We start from the raw sequence: 21,306 nt of genomic DNA on the forward strand, positions 1-21,306 counted from the left end.
TTTTATTTCCAATTTTTTTTTAATTAGCACTAATGTAATTTAGTTGTTCTAAAACTTAATTGTGTCACATTATTTATTTTATTTCTATCAGGAGTTGTTAAAATCTCTATTATGTAGTTTCCTATTGTTGGCCAATTTCCTCACCAATGCACTACTATAACAACTTTAGCTTCTACTTATTCATCGTACCACTAATAAATGAAAACAAAACAAACAGCAGTATCTGGAATATTATAGTATTTTCAAACCAGAGATTAGAATTAAAACTTCATGATACATACCGACATCAAATTCTTGTACAACAACATATTCTGAGCAACCAGACTGCTCATAATCAAGTGGTACAACTCCAACAACCTGATCACCAACTTTTAAAGTAGTCACATCAGACCCAACAGCTTGAACAACACCCGAGATGTCAAATCCCAAACCCATGAATTGTTTCTTGTTTGCTCTTGCAAGTATCTGCATTACAGCAATGTGGTCAAACTGAGTATCAGGCAGGCCACATGCTTTTACTTCAATAAGAATCCCGTTTTTTTCCAGGTCAGGCAGTGTCACCTGTAAACAAGTAGAAATGACAATATGAAATAAATAAAAGGAGTGGGGATGAAAGTAGGTAACATTGACAAGGGTGTGAGGCAAGTGTAGGTAAATGACAGCAATCTGTGAAAATGATAATGACTATTTTAACTTCTTGTGACAGAGGAAAACTGCTGTACTCTTGAAAAGAAAGATAAGTCCAATACTCACTAAGTTCATATTTCGCTGAGTATGTGAAAGGGCGCAATTTAACCAAATGTTTTCTTGAAGCCTAGAAACACAGCATCAGCCTAGGTGCCTATGTCTACAGTGCTGTGTATCTCATGAATGAACACATCAAGCTGAGTTTGACAAGGTCTCTGTCTACAGAATTATGTTGATATTTACAGAAGATTTTCGTTCTCCAAAATTGTCATAATATGTGACAATCAGACATCACACAATTCTACACTACATCAACTTTAGCAGTATGAGTCTGCAAGTATGTCCATCTATCCTAGGACCCTTCTTGAAAATGGAAATGAACTACAGTTTTCCAGTCACTGGGTACCCTTTGTTGCTCCAACGACCTACGATAAAATACTGGTACAATGGGAGCAACTTCTTTGGCATAATCTATGGAGAATCTCAAAGTATCTCATCCTATGCAAACGCCATTCCACTACTGAGCAATTTGAGTTTTTTTTCCTATTACACAATGACTTATTTTGAAAACAATATAGAAATGATTGATTGCTATAATCACACAGAGGTGGCAATGAGACACAGAAAGGCACAATGAAAAGACTGCTTAACAATTGTTACTTTCTCTGGTTGCTGTGGACCTAATCCCACTGTGGCTGACGAGAGCAACAATTTGGGGTGGGGTGTGGGGAGGGTATGGAGGAGGCATGGGGTGGGGAGGAGGTGCAATAGCAGGGTAGGGAAGGGAGAAAATAATGTGTTGCTTGTGAGAGTATGCAGGGGCATGGTACAGACAGGATATGGCTGGCTGCTAGGTGCAGAGTCGGAAAGACTTACAGTGGGTGGGAAGGATGAAAGAGGAGAGGAGAGGGAGGAGGGGGGGGGGGGGGGGGGGAGAGAGAGAGAGAGAGAGAGAGAGAGAGAGAGAGAGAGAGAGAGAGAGAGAGAGACTTAGGGAAGTGGTATCTGAAAATGTTTTTGGATTTTCTCCATCTGTGTTCAGGGTTGAGTGAGGTTGACTACTCTCATACTCTGAAATTTGTATCCTGTTACTCTTGTTAAGCAAAGACATTTTCCTAAGTTCGTTCAACATTCCTTGTAACACCTGTAGTCACTGATGTTCTCACAGCCTTAATATCACTGATTGCCTCCTCTATGTTGAGTGATTTGAAAACTTAGGTATGACTGCTGCTAGGTGGTCTAACAAGGAGAGGTCCTCAGTGGTAGGATTGACTTCCGACTTTTTGAAAGCATCTATACTGTGATGTAAATATCCCAGCTATCACGTACCACAGCCACTCATCCTGGTAGGCCCTCATTTGAGAGTTATTGGCCAAAAAAATCTGAATTGCTTGATGCTCAATACCATTAATATAGTAGCTTCTTATTTACTGGTTGCGTGGTGTAATGGATAGTGGAAGGCCTTGACAGGGAGGAATGTAGTGGGTTCGAATCTCATCAGATACTTTAATGGTTTTTAGTTGTTTTTTTAAATTTTTATCAAAATTATTTTGATCATTACTTTTATTCAATTAATTGGTTTAAATGTAATTTTATATTTCTATTCCTTTATCACATTTTACTCATCACATCAGTATCTTCATCTATCTGCTCTCATCTTTCTTCCTATTATTCTTTTTCCACTCAAAATCTTTGTTCACAAGATTTTAAGTACTCATTTTGATTTAATTTCTTTCGTTTTATCATCCTATTTTTTCATTCATGTTTTGCAGTCATTATTTCTATTCCTAATTTTTCTTGAATTTGGCTTTGCTTACAATCCCATCTTTTGTTTAAATCTTCATCTCCACTATTTTGTAATAGTGTTGAGTGAATTTAGGCTATGCTTTAAATGTTTGTACAATGATTACCATAAAAAATTGTGCATCTTTCAATGAAAAATACATTTTCGACACTATTGCACAGTCAGCATAAATAGATTAAATGCCTTTTGTTTTTTAACCAATAGATCGGCATTTTCAAATATTTAATTATTATAACAGATAAATATAATTAAATTCATATTCACAATAATTTCAATAATATAAAGAAAAAATGGGAACAAATGAAAAAATTCATATGATGACTGAAATGTGACAAAGGAATAGAAATAAAAAATTACATTTAAAGCAATTAACTTAATAAAAATAACGAGCATTGTCATTTTGATAAAGATTTAAAAATAAAAAAGATTTAAGGCACATCATGATATTTGAACCTTCAGCATGTGAAGGCCTTACTATAGTCATTACACCACACAACCAGTCTACTTAAATCTTAACACTATTAAGCACCATATAAAATTCCAAACTTTTTTCCATCTATTCCTCACCAACGAGGTCACACAAGTGTGAATGGGTGAATGGCTGCAGGTGGTGATACCTGGGATCTTAACCTACATCACCGTGTAGATGGTTTCAAAAAGTCAGTCCCACAGCTGCAGACCTCTCCATGTAAGACATCAAACTCCCAAGTCAGTTCTCGATCAATTTGCTTTAAATAATTAGGCAAAACACACAATATATGCAGAACAATCTTATATAATCCATCTCTGACAGCACGTTTCATTTGGTGACTCATTCTATAGCGGGTCTATTTATGATGCCGCCCCCCCCCCCCCCTCCACCCCACCCCACCCCACCAAATACAACAAGATCAGGAAACTTAAGCAACTCTGCAAGTTGATTCTAAAATGCTCTGCCACTGCAGCTCCTGATTAAACTGGTTCAGAAAACATTTTATTATATATTTCACTATCCGTTTTTGATTTATACACAGCAGTAAATAAACTGACATCACTGATTTCTACTTACCTTTGCAATGTGTTTTCTAATCTAAACATAAGATTTTGCTTCTATTCACTTCCTGTTTCAACCAGCTTTCTGATTCTAATAGTACAAAGGCATTATTAACTTTAATCCTGGAACTTTACCAAGGATGGTTCTGCAGTTTACTAACACCACATTAACATTTTCTCTTTCCAACCGCAAGGAGAAAAGTTTCCTAAGGGTAATGTGGCTGATCTGCCTTCAACTTTGGCAGGCAATTCATCATTGACCCAAAGAACATGCCACAGATACTCTACTACCCAAGTATCTGCTTTCTTGGTTTAGTTCACACCTGAAATATTGCACAATGGGAAAGGGGGGCACTACAATTCTCCATCCAATAGTAATTGTGGTATACATCACTTCTAACAAACACCGAACAACGTGCTCCAGTATGCGGCCGCCAAATACATCGCTGGCCGCACTTCTCTGAGCGGCACGCTGCTTCCATCGCTGGCCGTCTTCACACGCATGCTTCCTTACGTGGCCGAGAAATACATCGCTGGCCGCACTTCTCCGGGCGGCTCGCGGCTACCATCGCTGGCCACCTGCGCGCGCGCGCGTTTGTCAGCACACAGCAATTGGCTATGCCAGGAAACATTGCAATTGGTTTTCCCTGGAAAACAGCGACCCCAGCCGACGGCTCCATTAACTAGCAAGCCTTATATAAACCCGGCCGCCGCCGCAAACGATAGTTCTCATTGGGAAGTGAAGTATGCCCTGTTCCAGCTGCTTGTGGATGACGCGCCGCACCACTCGAGGTTATCTGGCTGCTCGGCGGAAATCTTGCGACATCACTTGGAGGGACTGAACTTCACTGGACTTGGGAATAATTACGGGACATGCACCCCACCATGCACATTTGGACATTGGTATAACCACTTCTGAGTGTGAGTCTGGATAGATGCTTGGCTAACATAATTGTTAAAAAGTGATTTGTGATTTAATAAACCAGACTGAAGAGGTTATTGTGTTATTCCTGGTTATAACACAATGGTTGAGAAATTTGTGTCAAATATCATCTGAGTTCCTAATTTAGATCTTTCAATAGGCACCTAGTGTTCTAGATATGGCACAGCAGTTAGCCATGTTTGCATCCCAAGTGCAATGTTAGCTGCTTTCACCAATCCAGCCAACTGCTTAAAGAAATCAAAGATGGCCTGAAAAACAAGGTGGCAAGCTGGTTGCGCCCCATGACTTCACTGGCTGCCAGTAAAGCCTCCTCTGAATCTCTGACAAGACCTCACAGCTAACATGCTGAATGCACACTGGCCCCACTTTCCTGACCTGTCTACTACTCCCAGAATGAGATTTTTACCATGCAGCAATGTGTGTGCCGACATGAAACTTCCTAGCAGATTAAAACTGTGTGCCGGACCAAGATTTGAACTCAATAGATCTTGAGTTTGAGTCTTGGTCCGGCACACAATGCCAGGAAGTTTCCTGAGGCTAATTGTTAGAAAAGGCAGTAAGATATGGGTACATACTGTATGTAAACTATTATTGTCTGTTTCACATGAAGCATACTGAAATCATCTCATAATGCCCAGTGAACTCAAAAGGAAGTGAAAAACAGAGGGAGTGAGTTCCATACCGCATTTTTGTGAGATCACAAATTTACTCATGGGCAAAACTAAGTGTGTTCATTCCATTTGACAGTGACAGCTATACCTTTGCATATAGTGTCTACATCTATGGAGTACTTGAAAAACTGCTTTTCCTTTCGTCAGTAAGATTAGTATCAACAGTATTCACTGGTCATTGATAATTTCAGTACTTCTGATGTGCTGACAATGTTCATCTTACTCCACATTGTTAAGTGCTGGCAACAATTTCACTGTGGTGACTATTTCCTAAGTGATACAATGTCACCTATACCAATTCTAGCAAATGAATCCTTTAAGGACCTTATTGAAGGTACACAGCAGTCAACTGTTCCACCAAAAATGATGTGCTGGAGAACATATCAAAATATTGCAGAATTACACACAGAATATACAGAGAACACAAAAGGAGCTTTAAAACAGATTTATTTGTATGCACTACTGCTGATATTAGTCATCATTCAAGACCATCTGTCTGAGTGTAACAGTTCACTGGATTGATTGTGAAACATTTGAATCAAAAAGTTGATTCATGGCTTGCAAGAAGTATAAGGGAACACACAGTTACAATAAAGTAGCTAAACAGATTAAGGACTTTAACTCAGAATTTGATTTAGAGCTGACAAAAATCGTGAAAACTGCTACTGACAATGAATGAAATATGGTCCAGCTTTTAAAATACATGGAAAAGATTCTGATGTAGGAACAATTAAAAGAGGTTCAGGATACTGAAGCTGTGGATGACGATGAAGACATGTTAAGCCTATGAGAATTTCCAGAGACTTCTGAAGATTTTGAGGAGTTGCAACTGCCTAATCATGAGAGGTGTGACTGACACACACACACACACACACACACACACACACACACACACACACACACACCATATATTTAATAGCATAAAGAGAGATGGATAAGGCCAGATCTTGAAGTACTTCATACAAAAAACTTTATAATATAGCAATGTCAAACTGTCAAGCATTTTGGAATCTGTGTTCACTGTGTCCTAAAGCTTGCAAAACCCATTTAGAATCAGCTGGAAAATCCTCTTCTTGTCCATGTCCAACATGAAGGAATTTGTACTGTAATTCTAGTCATGATTTACTCACAGTCAAGGATACTTTAAATGAAACTTTAAGGAAACTCTGATTGGCAGCTTTTCAAGAAATTGAAATACCATGTCTTAAAGAATACATAAGCTGTTCAAAACCTGTTGCTGATGGCATCACAAGATTAGGAGGGGCAACAAAATAAGAGAAACCTGACCTTGTACAGAGATTTACTGACAGTTGTGCAACATTTGCGACTGGAACAAGAAGTGTGGTTAAATGATTATACTCTCAACTAAATACAGTGAAAGGCCATGAGGATTAAAAGAGCAGATGTAAAAGACTAGCAACACTGACTAATTCCCAGAGCAAAACTCCCAGGTTCATGAAACTTAAATCCATCTATTGCTGGCCGAGCTCTTTGAGGTGCTACTATCTAGCCCATACATATCTTATATGGGTCATGCTGCAGACATGGTAGTTATACAGTTTGCATCAATTTCTTTGGTAAGAAAGTGTTATGTGGATACTCTGTAAACAATCAGTGAAAAATGTATGGGACCACCACTATGATTTCAATGACATTCCCATAAAGGAAATTTTTAAGAACAAAATACTACATCTATATTTATATCTGTATTCTACAAGCCACATAGCATATGATAGAGGTTTCTCTGTCTATGGCAGTCATTTCCTCTGCCTCTTTGCTGTATCATTTGCAAATGATATGCAGAAATAACAGCTGTTGGGAAGCCATCATACACACTCAACTTTCTTTCCAATTTCTGCTCTCATCGTCATTCCATGACATACACTGAAGCGCCAAAGAAACTGGTATAAGCATGCATATTCAAATACAGGGAGATGCAAACAGGCAGAATATGGCACTGCTGTCAGCAACACCTATATAAGACAACAAGTGTCTGGCGCAGTTGTTAAACTGTTATTGCTGCTACAATGATACATTCTCTAGATTTAAATGAATTTGAATGTGGTGTTATAGGTGGTGCATGAGTGTGTGACTCAGCATCTCTGAGACAGCAATGAAGTGGGGATTTTCCCGTACGACCAAAGCATGAACGTACCGTGAATTTCAAGGAATCTGGTAAAACATCAAATCTCCAATATCGCTGCGGCTGGAAAAAGATCCTGCAAGAATGGGACCAATGACGACAGAAGACAATCGTTCAACCCTTCAGCAAATTGCTGCATGTTTCAAAGCTTGGCCATCAACAAGTGTCAGCATGCGAAACATTCAACGAAACATCATCAATATGGGCTTTCAGAGCCGAAGGCCCACTCGTGTGCCCTTGATGACTGCACGACACAAAGCTTTATGCCTTGCATGCGTCCATCAATACCAACATTGGCCTGCTGATAACTGGAAACATGTTGCCTGGTCGGACAAGTCTCATTTAAAATTGTATCAAATGGATGGAAGTGTACAGGTATGAAGACAGCCTCATGAATCCATGGACCCTGCATGTCAGCGGCGGACTGCTCAAGCTAGTGGAGGCTCTGTAATAGCGTGGGGCATGTGCAGTTGGAGTGATATGGGACCCCTGATACACCTAGATATGACTGACGGGTGACACATGTGTAAGCATCCTGTCTGATTGCCTGCACCCATTCATGTCCATTGTGCATTCCAATGGATGTGAGCAGTTCCAGCAGGACAATACGACACCCCACACATCCAGAATTTCTGAGTGGCTCCAGGAACACTGTTCCGAGTTTAAAAACTTCCCCTGGCCACCAAACTCCGCAGGCACGAGCATTATTGAGTATATCTAGGCTGGCTTGCTACTTGCTGTTCAGAACAGATCTTCACCCCCTCGTACTCTTACTGATTTATGGACAGCCCTGCAGGATTAAGGGTGTCAATTCCTTCCAGCACTGCTTCAGACATTAGTCAAGTCAATGCCAAGTCTTGTTGCAACACTTCTGTGTGCTCGTGAGGGCCTACATGATATTATGCAGATGTACCAGTTTCTTTGGCTCTTCAGTGTATATGGAAGAGCAAGTACTAAGTTGCATGATTATTCTTTGAACATATACTCTCAGAATTTGAATAGTAAACCTCTGTGTTGCACAATGCCATTTTGTAGCTTGTGGTACAAAAGTTGGATGAGTAATTCTGTGGTGACCTCACACTTATTTAATAATCTTGATAAAGAATACAATAAATTTCTTTGTATCAACTTTTAATCCTATCAGGTAAGGCTCTACTGAGCAATACTGCCATGAGCTATGCTGCATGCCGTGTGATGTAGTGCTTGATGTCATTCGCTGGCGAGCTGCGGGTCACCAATTCAAACACATCTGTATCTCGGTGTTCACAATATACACCTTTTAAGTGCTAAATCCTGTACATTGCTGATGAACCTGCTTTTGGATTTGGTCTTGACTCTGGTTATGACATGACACATTTTGGTGGAAATGCAGGGTACTTCAAAATGGACAATTCCCAAGGTCCATATTTTCAGGAAACTAATGGATTCCAAAGCAGCAACAAGTCAGCTGGACATCAGGCATTCATCAGAGTATTCAGAGACACTAGGCCAGACATGGGGCATCAAGTGAAATTTGTGACTGGATTGAGGACTTTTTGGTAAGGAGGACATAGTATGTTACTTTGGATACAGAGTCATCACCATATGTACTAGAACTATCTTCAATGTGCTCCAGGGAAGTGTGTTGGGACTCTTGCTGTTCATGTTGTATATTAATGACCTTGCAGGCACTATTAATAGAAACTTGACACTTTTTGCAGATGATGCAGTTATCTGTAATGAATTACCATCTAAAGAAGCGACATTAGTATTCAGTCAGACCTTGATAAGATTTCAAAGTGATGCAAAGATTGGCAACTTGCTTTAAATGTTCAGAAATGTAAAATTGTGTACTTCACAAAACAAAAACATAGTATCCTATGACTACAAATACATGAGTCACTGTTGGAATTGGCAACTCATGCAAATTCCTGGGTATAACACTTTGAAGGGATATGAAATGGAATGTTCTCATAGGCTCAGTTGTGGGTAAACAAGGTGGTAGTCTTTGGTTTATTGGTGGACTAATGAGGAGATGTAATCACTTTGCAAAGGACAACACTTACAAATCACTTGTGCAACCTATTCTAGAACATTGCTCAAGTATATGGGACCCATATCAGATAGGACTAACAGGAGATATTGAACTTATACAGAAGAGGGCAGCAAGAATTGTCTCAGGTTTGTTTAATCTGTGGGGGAATGTCACAGAGATGTTCAAGGAACTGAACTGAAAGAATCTAGAAGGTAGATTTAAACGATTCAGATAAAGTCTGTTAAAGTTTCAAGAACTGGTTTTAAATGATGATTCTAGGAACATACTACCATCCCCTATGTATCGCTCACGTGGGGATTGTGAGGATAAGAATAAAATAATTACTGCAAGCATGGAGGCATTGAATCCTTCATTCTTCCTCTGCTCCATATGTGAAAGGAATGGGAAGAAACCAGTACAATGGTTGGTTGGTTGGTTTAAAAGAGGGGGAAAGGGACCAAACTACGAGGTCATCAGTCCCTCGTTCCGAATAAAACAACGCCACAAGTGTGAGAATAAAACAAACGAGACTGACAACACAAAACGGAATGAAAGGAAAAATCGCAAGAACGATGAAGGGCAACAAACATGTAAATGGACAAAAGGGGACAAGAAAACAATAGAAACGCAAGAAATGGGATGAAGAGATTAAAACAACAAAACACATTACCATGGTTGGATGACCACGAGAATAAAAAAGAAGTCAGCCACTCAAACACATAAAAACCAAGAAACATCAGGGTGGGGGACAAACAGGGACTAAGGACATGCACTAAAACTTAGATCAAATGATGAAACCCACCCTTATGAATAAAATGTAAAACTAAATCATCCGGTGAGGTGTTGTCAGATAACATTAGCGGCAATGAGTCAGGTAACCCAAGATTTCATTGCTGGGCAGTCAAAGAGGGACAGTGCACAAGAATATGGGTCACTGTTAACCGGGCACCGCACTGACCTTAGGCGGTCTTCATTGTGCAGGAGGTAACTATGGATCACCCAAGTGTGGCCAATGTGGAACCATCAGAGGACAACTGATACCATGTAAGAGGCTCGCATGGAAGTCTTCCACACATTCGTAGTCTACTTAATGACACGCAGTTTGTTGTGTGTACTGTTATGCCATTCCCTTTCCCAAAGCCGAAAAACCCTATGGCCTAAGTCAGAGAGCAGGTCAGGTTCAGAGATGCCCACCTCCAGAAGCAGTTTCCGCTTAGCCTGTTTGGCCAGCCCGTCGTCAAGTTTGGGATGCCGACGTGTCCTGGGGTCCACACAAACACCACTGAACAATGGAACCAGTCCGGGGTATAGATGGACTCCAGGATGGACGCTACCAAACGATGGCGAGGGTAGCACTGGTCGATAGCTTGTAGGCTGCTCAAGGAGTCAGTACACAGAGGAAACGATACCTTGGGCCATGAGCGGATATACTGAAGTGCAGGGGAAATGGCTGCCAGCTCTGCAGGGCATACACTGCAGCAGCCACCGGCAAGGAATGCTGTTAAAATTGGTCTCTGTGAACATAGGCGAAGCTAACATGACCATCATCTCAGTGCCCCGGAACACGTCAAGAATTGATAGGATGTGACAGCAGAGAGCGGCAAGAGTAACTGAGTCCTTATGGTCATACAAAAGGTCCAGACAAATCTGTGGCCTAGGTGTATACCATATGGAGGTGTCGGTAGATGGACCTGGATGGGAGGTGATAAAGGGAAGGACTCTAGTTGAGACAGAAGGGATCGCATGCGAACCGCAATCATTAGCCCTGACCTGGGCCACTGACGCGAGATATGAACTGCAATGAGTGGAAAAAGGAGATGGTAATTTGGATGCTCAGGAGAACTACAAATGTGTGCAACATAACTGGCGAGCAGTTATGCATGTTGGATCTGCAGAGGAGGGACTCCGGCCTCCACCAGGACACTGGTCTCCGCACTCATTCTAAAAGCTCCCGTCACTAGGCGAACGCCACAGAGGTGTACTGGGTTGAGTACACGGAACGCTGTGGGCACCGCCGAACCATAAGCCAGACTCCCATAGTGAAGGCAGGATGGAACAAGGGCTTTGTAGAACTGCAGCAGAGTAGAGTGATCTGCATCCAAGTTGGTGCTGCTCAAGCAGCGGAGGGCATTGAGGTGCTGCTAGCACTTACGCTTAAGCTGATGAAGGTGAGGTAGCCAAGTCAATCGGGCATGAAAAACCAGTCCTAAGAATCAATGTGTGTCCACTACAGTGAGTGGATTGTCATGAAGGTAAAGTTGTGATTCCGGATGACGGTACGACGCCAACAGAAGTGCATGACACACACGACTTAGCGGCCAAAAGCTGGAAGCTGGGGGGCGAGAGCCCATGACTGCACCTTGTGGATGGCTCCCTGTAGGCGCTCAGCAACACTATTGCTGATGGAACAGTACGAAATGCAGAATTCGTCTGTATAAAGAGAGGGTGAGACAGATGGCCATACACCTGCTGCTGGACTATTAATGGCCATTAGAAAATAGTGATACTCTCAATACAGAGCCCTGCGGGACCCCATTCTCCTGGATATGGGGGAGGGGGGGGGGGGGGGGGTGAGAGGCACTAACTTGGACATTAGAAGTACAGAGCGACAGGAAATTTTGGATAAAATTGTGCATGCGGGCCTCAGAGGCCTCACCCATATAATGTGGCAGGGATATGATGTCGCCAGTTGGTGTCATACGCTCGGCAAAGGGCTCGGCAAAGGGCTCAGCAAAGGGCTCGGCAATCGCGTTTGTGTCAGTACATAGCATGCCATTTATGGTAACGCCAGGGATACCTGTTAGGGTCTGATACCCAAAAAGACATCTGATCTTTGTCCAGACTTGGGAAGGTGATGTATGGCATCCAATGGTCGAGACGTATCTCTCCCAAGATTGCTGCTTCCGTTGTTCGATAAAGTGCCGAATGCGGGCACAGAGCCACTTAATGGCTATCAGATGCTCTAGGGAAGGGTGCCACTTACGTCACTGTAGAGCTCACCGACACTCTGTAATTGTCTCAGCAACTTCTGCCGTCCACAAAGGGCCCGTCTTTCGCCGGGGACACCCTAAAGAGCAAGGGATTGCGTTTTCTACTGCAGAAACAATTGTGGTAGTCACCTGCTCAACCATCACGTCAATGTTACCATGTGGGGGAGAGTCATCGGTGACATCAGAAGTGAAAGTTTCCCTGTCCGCCTTGTTTAAAGCCCATATGGGCAGGCTTCTGTGGGCCTGACGCCAGGGCAGTGACAGGAAGATGGGGAAGTGGTCACTACCACACAGGTCATCAAGTGCTCTACAGTGGGTAGATGGGAGAAGTTCTGGGCTGTAAATTGGTAAATCAATGGCCGAGTAAATACCTCAAGCCACACTGAAATGTGTGGTGGCCCCAGTATTTAAGAGGCAGAGGTTGAACTGAGACAGTAAAGTTTCGACATTTCTGCCTTGGCCAGTAAGCACGGTGTTATCCCACAAGGGATTAGGGGTGTTAAAATCTCCCAAAAGTAGAAAGGTTTAGGGAGTTGATCAATCAGTGCAGCTAACACATTCAAGGATACTGCACCATCTGGAGGAAGATATACATTGCAGACAGTTATTCCCCGCGTCATCCATATTCTGACAGCCAAATCTTCTAGAGGGGTTTGAAGGGGCATAGTTTCACTACAGACCGAGTTTAGCACATAAACGCAAACTCCACCTGACACTCGATTACAGTCGCTGTGGTTCCTGTAATATCCCTTATAGCTGCAGAGGGCAGGGGTCTGCATTGTCAGGAACCTGGTTTCCTGGAGGGCAACGCAGAAACCACGTGTAAAGCTTAACGGTTGAATAGCTCAGCCAGGCAGTGGAAAAATCCGCCATTCCACTGGAGGACATCATCATCATGAGACAGTCAAGGCATGGAACATTCAATGAGGCATTACACCTCAGGGTCACCTGCTGCCACCGACTTTTTGCCTAAGCAGTCTATATCCATTGTGTCTGAGGGTCCGGCGAGATCCAGGTCCTCAGTAGATGCCAGAATCTTCACTACATCCTAAGAGCTTGCAGGTACTGGTGGTGGTGGTGGTGGTGGTGGTGGTGGTGGTGGTGGTGGTGTGAGTGCCACCACGAGTTCTTTGTTCTTGGGGGGTCTTCTTTTTCGATTTCTCGCACTGTTCCTTAGGTTTCCCTATGTGGGAGGACTTCACTGAATCAGTCTTCGGGACTGAGGTGGAGCGTAAAGCCCTACGACCAGCTGCTTTTAGACTCTTCAGCCACTGGCAGGTGTCACCTTTCCCACTAGCAGAAGCCTGGGAAGGGAGTTACCCAAGGGATTCCTTCCTAGCAAGAGGAGCCGAAGAAGCCTTACACTTCTCTGGCTCAGAAGTGGGGACTGAAATCCCCAATGGTTGGAGGGGGGGGGGGGGGGGGGATGTTGCTCCCGAAGTAGGTGGTGCAGGAGCAACAGGGAGGGAAGCGACCACCATCAAGGGGGCAGGTGTAGTCTCCTGGCTCTGAGAGGTGACATGAATTTGAGGAACTGATGGGGCGACAACTGTTCTAGTAGCGGCAGCATATGAGAAGGTCATGGCTATGTAGGTGCTCAAATTTCCTCTTAGCCTTAGTTTAGGTCAGTCGGTCCAGGGTCTTATTCCACGATTTTCCTCTCTTTCTGTAAAATCCTGCAGTCTGGCAAGAAAGGTGAATGATGCTCTCTGCAGTTGACACAAATAGTAGGTAGGGCACATGGAGTATTGGAATGTGATGGACTCCTCGTCAGACTGCAATAGAAGGTCTCTGTGGAATATAATACCCTGGTCCATATTTAAGCTCTTATGTGGCATGATGGTAACACGAACATCCCCCAACCTGCCACAAGTGAGTAATGCCTGTGATTGGGAAGATAATGCTGTTTTTATCAAAACTGACCCAGAGTGCATTTCAGACAAGCCCTCCACCTCCCCAGCTTGTCCTCCAAATGCTCCACAAAAAACTGAGGCTTCATGGACATGAAAGATTCCCCATCAACTCTAGTACATACGAGGTACCGGGGCAAATAAGCTTCACTTCCATCCTAAGCCTCGCGTACCTATCATGGTGTGGCCAGGGAGGGGAACGACTTGGGGTCATATTTCTTAGGATTGAAGTTAGACAGTGCCCACTTAGAGACTGCTGGCTGCAGATCACCAGCAAGAGATGACGTACTATGCTTCATGGCGTGTCATCTGTCCTGATGCCACCCACTCTGACCGGGGGCCCTCCCCATGGACACCACCCAGCCATAGCAAAAGGCCACCTGGCACAATGGCCATTGTCAGGAGTCCTGATGCCCCAGGGTGACAGGCATCTACTCATTGGCACACATGGGGAGTTAACGGCGCAGGCATCAGCAGAGCGATCCCTGTGTTGTCAAGGGGCTACAATCAATGGGGTACATGTCGGCCCCAACACAATGGACTGGCTACTGTGCTGGGTTATCAGGCACAAATGAGCTTAGTAGTCCATTATTGTCAACAAGGCAGAAAGTGATACCACACAGAGGATTGAGGAAAACACACCCAGGAGGGTTACAACGCCCAACAATTGGAGAATGAGCTGAAGTGCAGATCCGTGTCAATGAAGGATGCGAGAGGTCTCGGTGCATGATGGACGCTATGCACGAAGTAAGACGCCCTTCCCCAACTGGCTCCCTCTACGGGAAAATTTTGAAAAATGGAGGTCAAACCCTACAGGGAACAATCACATAAAGGCCAAAATGTGTGAGACTCCTTTTAGTCGCCTCTTACGACAGGCTGGTTACCTCGAGCCTATTATAACCCCCGGACCCACAGCGGGACCAGTACATTTGGATATACCCTCTGCCACACACCTCACGGTAGTTTACATATTGTAGATGTAGACATGATGAAATGGCTGAAAGGATTTGAATGAATCACTAAATACCACACATGGGATGACAGGATATGTTTGGCGAATGTGTATTTTACTTTGACAGCACAGCCCAGCAATGTTTTTTCTTTCTTTTTTTCTAGCAGAAGAACAACTGAAGAACAGGGGCCAACATCAGAGGAAAAGACACGGTCTTACACACAGTATGGTTTTGCCCTACGCTACATTGTGAATCCGAATATGACAGAAGCCAACAAAATCTCACACTTGACGCAAGGAGTCATAGAAGACATGCACCAAGCTCTTCTCCTAAAGAATGCCGCAACAACCGAGCAATTAATCAGGTGATGACAGCGCATCAATGTCACAGAAAGATTTAGATGAAGGAATTCTGACAGACTCCTGAATGTGGTCCCTATGGCAGCTATGGAAGACCAGTACAATCTCGTCTTTCTGCTATGCCCAATTGTAAGAGAAGAATACAGCACTTTATGGCAGAAGTGGAGGACCAAGTGAGCAAGACAGGGCAATAATGACTGTCAACCCCATGCATCAGGAGGTAACAGAGAATGATTGACTGATTGATTGATTGGATGATTAATTAATTAACTGAGAGAGTATGTGACCAAATGGTGATGTCATCAGTCTCGCAATTTCAAAGGGTGTTACATAAGAAAGAGTCTGCTAAAAGTGAACAGATTCAGTCAGAGGAGTCAAAATATAAAAGAATGAACATTAAACACACACAGAATAAACATAAAAGGTGAGACCAAATCTAAAAACTGGAAAGAGGAGGGGGGGGGGGGGGGGGGCCAAGGGGTCACAGACCGTGAAGACTGCAAAAGGAGTCCCAATCACGACCAACCCTCCCCTACTCCAAGACGAAAGGAGAATCTTATATATGGAAATAAAAACCACTTTCATGGAGGAAACCCAGGACCATGTCTACCATCTGTGGATCGTCCACTAATATTAAATTTAAGGAAGCAGGAAGACTATACTTACAATGAAGGGTTGAAAGAAGGGGACATGCCACCAATATGTGACATGATATCAGTATGGTGCCACAACCACACTGTGGAGGTGGGTCATTACATAGGAGGAAACAATGGATGAGCCATATATGGCCAATGGGTAAACAATATTAAACAGTGATCTCCTTCCGAGAGGGGTGGAAAGAAGTGCCCACAACTGCAGTGGACTACTTGATTGTGTGGAGTTTATTACTATGAGTAGTAGCACTCCAGATGGCATTCCACTGTTGGGCAAAGAGAGATTTGATTCAGATCCACATATCCACAGCTGGAATCGTGAAAGGAAAAGGGGGGGTAAGTATCTGCTTCTCTAGCTAAATGGTCAGCCAATTCATTCCCTGGAATTCCCACGATTCAGGACCCAGAACCCAGAGGAAGACGACTGAACAGACAGCATGCTCAAGGGAAGAGAGAAGGTCATGGATGGCAGAGACGAAGAGGTGACGAGAGTAGCATCAATCGATAGCCTGAAGGCTGCTCATGGAATCAGAAAAAATTAAAACACTATAAAGGGAGGCCTGAGAAACAAAAAGGAAGGCCCTGTAAATGGCTAGAAGCTCTTGCTGTAAATACACTACACGATCCTGGCAACAAATGGTGCTCGAAGCTGGTAGGAGACATGAAAGCATATCCCACCTTATCAGTAGTCTTAGAATAATCAGTGTAAAAGATGGTGGCACCCTGGAACTCTGCAAGGATGGCACATTCAAGATGCTGGTAAACCATAGGAGCAACAGAGACCTTAGGACCCTGGATGAGAACAGTCCTAATCCATGGTCTAGGCACCATCCGAAAGGGGGTATGGGAGGAAAGACATGGGGTGCAGTCCAGTGAGTCGCATGCCAACCGACAATCCCACCCATGGCAGGTGTTAGGAGGGAGACATCCCTCAATGGCGAAGAGCACAGGGTAAACAGGATGGTCAGGGAATTGGTGAATAGCGAGTGCGTAAGAAACAAGGAGTTGGCTCCGTCGGATGTGTAGAGGAGGAATCCCTGATTCCGTGAGGAGTGTATTAACAGGACTAGTGTGAAAGGCACCAATAGTCAGATGCACCCCCACAATGATGGACAGGGTCAAGAAGTTTCGAAGTGGAAGGAGCTGCTGAGCTATAAACCTGACTGCCATAATCGAGCCTGAACAACACCAGAGCAGAGTAAAGATGGAGAAGAGTGGAACGGTCTGCACACCAAGACGTGTGGGCCAGGAGGTGGAGAGCATTAGCTTCTGCATGCATGTAGTCTTTAGGTGGCAAATGTGGGGCAGTCATGTGTTCTTGTTATCAAAAATAAGGGCCAAGAAATGGGACTGTGTTACAACATCAAGGAGCTGGTTGCCTAAGTAAAGTTCTGGATCAGGGTGTACTGCTGAGTCAACAACAAAAATGCATAACCTGCATTTTGGAGGAGGAAAACTGGAAGCCAAGGGCAATGGCCCACGTAGAGGCTCGTCGGATGGAGCCCTGGAGCTGGCACTCAGACGCCATCAAGAGGGACCTGCACCAGATGCCAAAAACTGTCAATGAACAACGCCGGTGTAATCACAGGCCCAACAGAGGCCACAAGTCCATTTATGGCAATGAGGAAGAGCATGACACTTAGCACAGAACCATGTCAGAAACCATTCTTCTGAATATGAGGGTTGCTGAGTGAAGTGACAACTCGAACCCAGAAGACCTGGTAAGATAAAAACTTGCAGATAAAAATTTGAAGGGTACCATGTAAGCCCCAGTCATGGAGGGGTAACTAAAATGTGATGGCACCAAGCCATGTCATATGTCTTATGTAGGTCAAAGAACACTGCGACAATGTGCCAGTGGTGAGTAAAAGCTTGTCGGATGGCTGATTCCAATTGGAGTAAATGGTCAGTTGGAGATCGCCCTGCCCGGGAGCCACATTGTTATGGTGATAAAAGGACCTGAGATTTGAGTACCCAACGTAATCTGGAGTTGACCATCCTTTTCAAGCAGTTTACAAAGCACATTTGTAAGGCTGAGGGGGCAGTAGCTGTCAAGGCTTAAGGACGGGGATAACTGTACTGTAACACCATAGATCTAATGCTGTACTGACTTACTTTGCCTTTTGTTTGATGTTTAATGTTATAACGTTGAGTATCTGTAAATGTTTTGATTGCATTGATAGCACAAGTGTGTTCGTTTTTTTTCCTTTGTAAAAACTTTGATGTCATGGTTTGATTCTATGCAATGTAGTGTATCTATCATTTAAATTCTTTGTCTCATCTGGAGGGAACAAAACTTAATGTGTATAATTGTAATTTTGTTTAAATAATTTTTTGTAGAAATGTCAATATGTGCAAATGTTCTGTTTTATTTCATATGTTTGGTTGCTGTTATGTAAACTGCTGACCTTCACTTAGGGTTCTTAGTTATTTCGTATGTAGAAGGTTTTCTAGTTACCCTCGGGAACGGAAGCACACAGCGTGTGCAAAATGTAGTTGGCATGGATAGAAAAGTGGATTAAAAGTCAGTCGGGGATGAGCTACCGAACTATCAACTGTTCATGTAAAAGTTGAGTATTGTGCTGCTTTCAAGAGAGGCTTTTCCTGATGCTTTCGGGTGCCTCAGATGGATGGATAAAGAGCTGGAACTATTCTGGAATTGGTGTCTATCATCTCCACCAAGAAATGACAAGTCCAGCAATCCTACCTGCAAATCCACCTACCAACATGCAATCGCCACCACAATGCTCAATCACTGTAATGGAACAGAATAACTATAGTCATGTACAGTGAAGGATCAGCTCATAGGATGTTATAGTGTACCCAAATATAAGGTAAAATTAGACTGAACTCTTGTACCTATCGTGATTTATCCTCAGTCACATATCCACTCAGGGTCTCTCCCACACTAAAGTGTTCACCGAACGTCCTTTATTGAGTGTATATTAAAATTAATATGGCAACAGAGTGGGCTAAAATTAATATTGTTTGTCGAAAGCATCTTACAAATATCTCAATTTTGTGTTTCGCTGCAGTAAAAGTTCAGAACTGCAACTACTGAGAGTTATATGTTCATGCTTGCTAAGTACTTGTTTCTACAGTGTATTGAAATTGTGTTTAGTTTGCTCTGCTACAGTGGTCAGGATTAAGGGCCCCCCCTCCATTAAAAGTAGTTCAAATGCACAAAGTTAGTTAATTATAGAAAATTTTGATTACTCTTGCTATTCAAGTCCATTTCTGTACAATAATGGGTTCCTCTTGTGTATTAAAAGTGCATATTAATGGTGTAACAGGATCCACAGTTTGTCTATCGTGCTCATGCTAGATAACGATTAATAGACAGACCACTATCTATGAAAACAGTTACTTCTTTATTCAAAAGACAGTGAGAAGTAATCTGTTAGTGAATTCCATTTAATTTCCATTCTAAGTAGAAAGGTGTTTAGTAGTGAGAGACTTAATCTACGCACAATAACTAATTTTGCTGTGAACCATACCCATATTTCATGTCAGATAGGAATATGTTTGAAAAGTAATATTGAACCTATGTCCAATTTACAATTCTACAGTAAATATTAATAGTGACATTACTGAGACCATTCAGTTTGACTAAGACCTCAAGGTAATAGTGTGTTTCATTATCTGTTATATTTATGCAAATAGTTTGCTCAGCTCTGTCAGCTCCAACTTTAACATGAACATATGCAAATGCCATAGTTCATTACCCCCCCTTGTGACAAAGTATAGACTGTGATTGTCCATTGAAGTTACTTATTTTCAGTTTCTTGAACAGGAATGTTACTAATTCTTATGCCTAATTAGGCTGGCAACTGTTGTTATTATCATTTGGATAGGTAAATTATTGTTTGTTACTGTTTAAATATTTATGTGATTCTAACTTTCACTTCTGATAAGCCACCTCCATTTGGTATATCAAGGTCAACACAACTAAATTCCTTTCAGAGGGTAACACTACTCTGCTTCTTTATACTGCAATTGCTTTAATAAAAATGATTCATTTATACGAACTACCTCCAGCTTTGAGGTTATGGTATTACAGTGGCAGGCAGAAGTACTATAATACTGCCTCACCATTGTGACGGAAAAGCACCCGTGAGCCAGATGTGATTAAAGACCTTGAGGAGCTGTTGCATCTGGGGAACATCAAGTGTTGAATCACCTGATTGTGAATGGAGTCTGGCTCTGTGGCTGTGTCTCGTGTTGAGCTAAGAGTCTGCACCAATTCTCATTCAGTGAAAGGAGCACTGTAGGGCTCAAGGTGGTGCGGGATGAAATGGAGGGGGGGGGGGGGGGGCTGTTCAACTCAGTGTTTCTGCTAGAGAAAGGGAGGAAGGTAGGAAGCAGACTGGAGAAAAAGCAAACCAACAGGCCAATGATAAAACACTGTATCAACATGGGATCATCCACCAATCAGACAACACTAGTGTAGAGTGTCCCTGACTGACCACTGGATAATCTGGGAGGAGCTGGAGAATATGCTCTACTTGCAAGTAGAACAGGAAAGAAAATGGCTAGCAGTGGTACAGGGTACCCTCCATCACACTCTGAAGAATGGTTTGTGAAGGCTGTAGGTGTAGGTTAAGATGCTGCAAGATGACAACACTAAACCGTTGGACAGTCCGTGCTCCTCTCCTGTGGCCCTTGTGAAGAAGGATGACACATTGGATTTCATCACTGACTACTCACAAATGAATAACATCATGAAGAAAGATGTCAACCTACTGCCACACAAATAACACCACAGAATGGTAAATAACACCATATATGCTTGACAGAAGCAAAGTACTTCTCAACTATGGACATACAGAGAAGCTGCTGGCAACTCACAGTTGACAAGCCGACCAGGAAAATACTGCCTTCTTAACTCCTGACAGCATGTATAAATTTAAAGTTATGTCGATTGTACTATACACCATTCAAACACCACCTTACAACCATACTGACGTGTCGTTTGGGTTGCAAGCCTTCGTCTCGATCCATAAAAGTGCCTCTCCGTTGCACGAGAAATAAAAGTCTTGGAGCACCTAGTTAATGGTGAAGGAATCTACCTCAATCCAAAGAAAATAAAGTGTTATAAGTGCACTTACAGTGTACTGCAGTTATTTCATTGTGGTTCCTGTGGTAAC

At 42.9% G+C, this 21,306-nt stretch overlaps 1 protein-coding gene across 2 annotated transcripts in view; it reads right to left on the reverse strand.

The window, feature by feature from the left end:
- LOC126284078 (quinone oxidoreductase-like protein 1) overlaps positions 1–21,306 on the reverse strand; it is a 111,999-nt gene that overhangs the window by 51,890 nt on the left and 38,803 nt on the right. For both annotated transcript variants that reach the window (XR_007551434.1, XM_049982709.1), the window contains exon 2: positions 282–561. Coding sequence is in view for 1 of the 2 variants with exons in the window: in XM_049982709.1 (XP_049838666.1) it covers positions 282–561 (280 nt within the window). In the remaining variant the exon portion in view is untranslated. The remainder of the gene's footprint in view (positions 1–281; positions 562–21,306) is intronic.

Source organism: Schistocerca gregaria, chromosome 8 (assembly GCF_023897955.1).
Source record: "Schistocerca gregaria isolate iqSchGreg1 chromosome 8, iqSchGreg1.2, whole genome shotgun sequence".
Taxonomy (NCBI): Eukaryota; Metazoa; Arthropoda; class Insecta; order Orthoptera; family Acrididae; genus Schistocerca; species Schistocerca gregaria.